The 4,276-nt window shown below is 37.4% G+C and overlaps 1 protein-coding gene across 1 annotated transcript; it reads left to right on the top strand.

The window, feature by feature from the left end:
- Positions 1 to 1,021: 1,021 nt before the first annotated feature.
- LOC137398334 (uncharacterized) lies at positions 1,022 to 1,414 on the top strand. Its single transcript, XM_068084442.1, has one exon. The coding sequence runs from the start codon at positions 1,022 to 1,024 to the stop codon at positions 1,412 to 1,414; it is 393 nt and encodes a 130-aa protein (XP_067940543.1).
- Positions 1,415 to 4,276: the final 2,862 nt, after the last annotated feature.

Here is a 4,276-nt window from a genome sequence, read left to right as displayed (position 1 = left end):
AGATTACTTAGCAGATTTTTCCTTATCGTGAGGGTGCAGGTTCCCATTAACTGTGATGAACGAGGGAACCCTGTTATCAATATGAAAATCATGATGTCTTTTTAGTTGTACTTATACTGTGTTGGGCAGCCATTGCACATTCACTTTAGGTTTTTGATAAAAATAACTCGTATTAAACACAGCAGTTATTTTTACACCCTCCTAAGAATAAGAGATTATATATGAGTAGTGTGTTTGTATCGCAATACCTGTAAAGGCTTCGTATAAGTATGAGAACTGAGCGTTGACAAAGTAGCTAGCCAATTATATGCTTTCTTGCAGACGCGGGGCCAATCACCATGGAGATTTGCCCGAGCAGTCTCCGATCAATAGACAAGATGATTGAAGCTATAATACGTGTTGTTGGAGATCATTGTCCGAGATAAGCTGAGTTTTATACATCCTTCTCAAACCAGCCACAAGTTGACCAGATATGTACCAATTGTTACACAATTTATTTCATCTCATGTATCACCCATCAGTTCAATAATATAAGAATTTTAGATCCTTTACTATATTATATTGCAGAACTTTGTATTTATTGCAATCTGTGCCTTCTTGACATCAGTGAAATAATTTTGCAGTAACTGTCAGCTAAATTCTTACTAGAATAAAGCAAGATTGCACTTTGTCTCCCACCTCAATGAATGGTTCATGTCTATTTGTCCAGATGTTAGACTATAGTTCACAGTGAAACAGATCCAGTAGTTGATACACTGGTTGGCTTGCAGCTTTCTAAAAGGCAGATATTATTGCTTAAGGAGGTTGAAATGTTTTTAAAGGTTTGCCGAATGTTAGAAATTTTTATTTAAGAAAATGGTTTTCACTTGCCGATTTGATATGTTTTAAGGCCCTCATAGTCAAGATATGATTAACTAAAAGAAACTTTGCACATAAAAATCTTACAAGATAGCATCTGTTGGCCCACACTTAGGACCATACTTGTTCTTGTTTGATATGCCATTTCATACCATCTCATACCATGCCACCTCCTGCCATGCCATCCCATACCATGCCATCTCATACCATGCCATCTCATACCATGCCATATCATAACATGCCATCTCATACCATGCCATCTCATACCATGCCACCTCCTACCATGCCATACCATGCCATCTCATACCATGTCATCTCATACCATGCCACCTCATACCATGCCATATCATACCATGCCATCTCATACCATGCCATCTCATACCATGCAGTATCTTGCCATGCCATATCTTGCCATGCCAGCTCTTGTAACTTCAAAATATCTCATACCATACAATTTTATACAACACCATTCTATACCATACCATCTTATGTCATGCCATCTTATACCATATCACCTTATACCATTCCATCTCATGCCGTGTATGATTACAAATGAAAGCAACAAACTTTAAATGTTAGGCTCTATGTATGTCTTGCAAGGTTCAAATTTAGTATGGCGCATTAGCTTGTATGCGATTTGTAACTTTTGTAATTTGTAACGATTTGTAACAGTAACTTGCGTGCAATTTTAGCTTGTTAAATTAATCACTTGTCTAATATTGTCTATCAACTGTTTTAGCACTGATCTACGGGAGGTGATTTTGGGTATTTTCCTAATCCAGGTTGGAAGGAAGATCGAGAAGAAATAGAGAAACTGTCAACTTAATTGAAACAGGTTTATATTTTTATTTTATGCTTGTTTCCTCGCTTGTATCATATACTGAACATGACATGGGGTGTTTCTCGGTTGCTCTTATTGTCAAAGTGTTGCATGTCTTCAGTTTTATAGTCGCAAAATGTAATTTGGCAGCTGATTGATTTCTCATTGTCAGCTAATCTTGAATAGAATGAGTTATGAACAGTTTCAATTGACACCGGGGACCTTCACATATTTATCACAAGTAAGAATATCTATGTCTAGTTAAACAGCTGTTGTGGAAAGTGTTTTACTATCGTTATTCAAAAAGATTGCAAAAGAATATGCTCACACCAAAAGTCAATTAAATTTATTTGCTGTTAGGGTCTTTAAAAATGAACTTTTTCATGCAATCATAAACATTCATTTCTGTGGCAGGTAGATCAACATGTTGGTCCAGAGAGCCTTTAGCCAATGCATTTGTTACACACACGATGCCTATCACTGACATGCGCATACATATCTCAATATGAACATAGATAATGTTTTAGATCCTGAACTGTGATAACTAACCTTCACGGCTAGTATATTTAACAGAACTATTATATGAGTAAATATCCTGATGAGGTCAAGATAGTCAAGAGGTCCCTTTAAATGAATATTATTTTTATACTTGATGTTTTACCACAGTAGGCTATGTGTGTAGACCTACCTGCACAGTGTGCACCCTTCATCATGCCTTTTAAATGCCCTTGACCCTCAAAATCATCTAACAAACAATAAAAAAACAAAAATGCTGGGATTCACAGTTCAGAATGATCAGAATCATAATACCTTTTTACATTTTGTGGAGCTTTTTACGAGTTTGAAATGAGTTTGTTTGTGCAGGTGGAAAGCCTGAGATGCTTGGTTGTTATATACCTCGGGCAGTTGTCTTCCCAACTACGAGAAACACAAGTCCTTCTTAAGTACACTGGCAAACACACTCTTCTAGACTTCCCCAACAGCCCATCAGTGAGTATTGCAAGGAAATCTGATTGCTTAGTGGATCCCCCTAACTTGTTCTGTCATGTCTTGCACTTATCATGTCTTGCACTTACCCTGTCATGCCTTGTCCTGTCATGTACTTGTGTCATGCACTTGTCATTTCATGCACCTAGCATGGTATGCACTTGTCCTGTCATGCACTTGTCGTTTCATGCACTAGCCCTTTGTTATTCACTTGTCTTCTTTTACATTTTTTATGTCATGCACTTGTCCTGTCGTGAGTGTGTTATGTAATGCATGTGTCTTGTCATGCACTTGTCCTGTCATGCGGTAGCCCTGTTATTTCATGCACCAATCATATCACGCCCCTGTTCTGTCATTTCAAACCATCGTGATGATGATTTCTAGCTCATTTTCATACTCAGATGTTTAATGAATCTCATGCTATGTGATGTTATTGTAATTATTTGTGTGTGCTATAACTCTAACTCTGCAGCTATAACTTGGGGAGTCAACTGTTGAGGATGAATGCCGATGTTATAAAAAAGATCCCTACTGAAATGCATATGAATACTTTTTATAAGTTCAATCATAAGTACATCTGAAACTTATTAAAACGTTCAGAACACAAACTGACGCAACACACTAAAAATTAAATATGTAGACCATTTCATATTATCCTAACCTTTCTTTACATTATAGTTCAGCTGATCTCTATTCACCCGCAGTACCTGCTGGTTAAGTGTCACCTGCTTAGCTTGTCATGTCACCACTGCTGAAAGATGTATTCAGGTTACTATCAGCAAATACCTGCTTCACTTGTCATGATTCCTAGACATACTCACCAGGCCATGCATATGCTCCCTCCTTCACCACTCAGTCCAACAAGTATGCTGTTACTGATAGTACGGAACCTGCTCCTACAACATAAATAATTGGTTCCAGTAGCGTTTACGTTACTGGAACAGATTGTGTTGTACCAGTTGTACTGCATTTATAATGCATGTTGCCCAGTAGTAACAGTACACAAAGCTTCATTACCTTCAAAGAATTTCATTACCTATCTTCCTATTCAATTCAGCACGCCCATGTAGTCTATATTTTTAATAAAGTAAGACATCTTAGTTCCCGGGTATACTTACATATACATGGCGGATATCTGTTAGGAGTCAGTGTATTGAATTCTGTCTCTGACTACATATTTGTTCTGATGGTAATAAGTTCTCATCAGGTAAATAAGTATACAGACTCAGTACCACTAACACACCTTCAATCTCAACATACAGACCCATTCATCAACCTGTAGAGATGCTCTTAGGCTATTATTCTTTCAATTGACTTGCTTGGTGTTTTGCACCATTACACCATTTCTTTTCATGCAATAATGTTTCATTTATGAAAGCTAGAGTTGTCTTCTTGTGGTATGATAAGTTCTGTCTGTTATCTTATTATATGTATACAATACCTGTATGTTGGCCTGCATTAGAAAGTCTCTGCTTTCAACCCTATTTGTCTGACAATGTCATTCAGACTCATTTGTGATTTGCCTTCAACAGAAGCCCATAACAGTTGTCTAGACTTTCCATATGAGTGCTCTGGCTTGCTGCGGATCAAGTATTTTTAGGACTATGGCTC

Source organism: Watersipora subatra, chromosome 6 (genome assembly GCF_963576615.1).
Source record: "Watersipora subatra chromosome 6, tzWatSuba1.1, whole genome shotgun sequence".
NCBI classification, from domain to species: domain Eukaryota; kingdom Metazoa; phylum Bryozoa; class Gymnolaemata; order Cheilostomatida; family Watersiporidae; genus Watersipora; species Watersipora subatra.
This window is presented reverse-complemented; position numbering and strand designations above follow the sequence as displayed.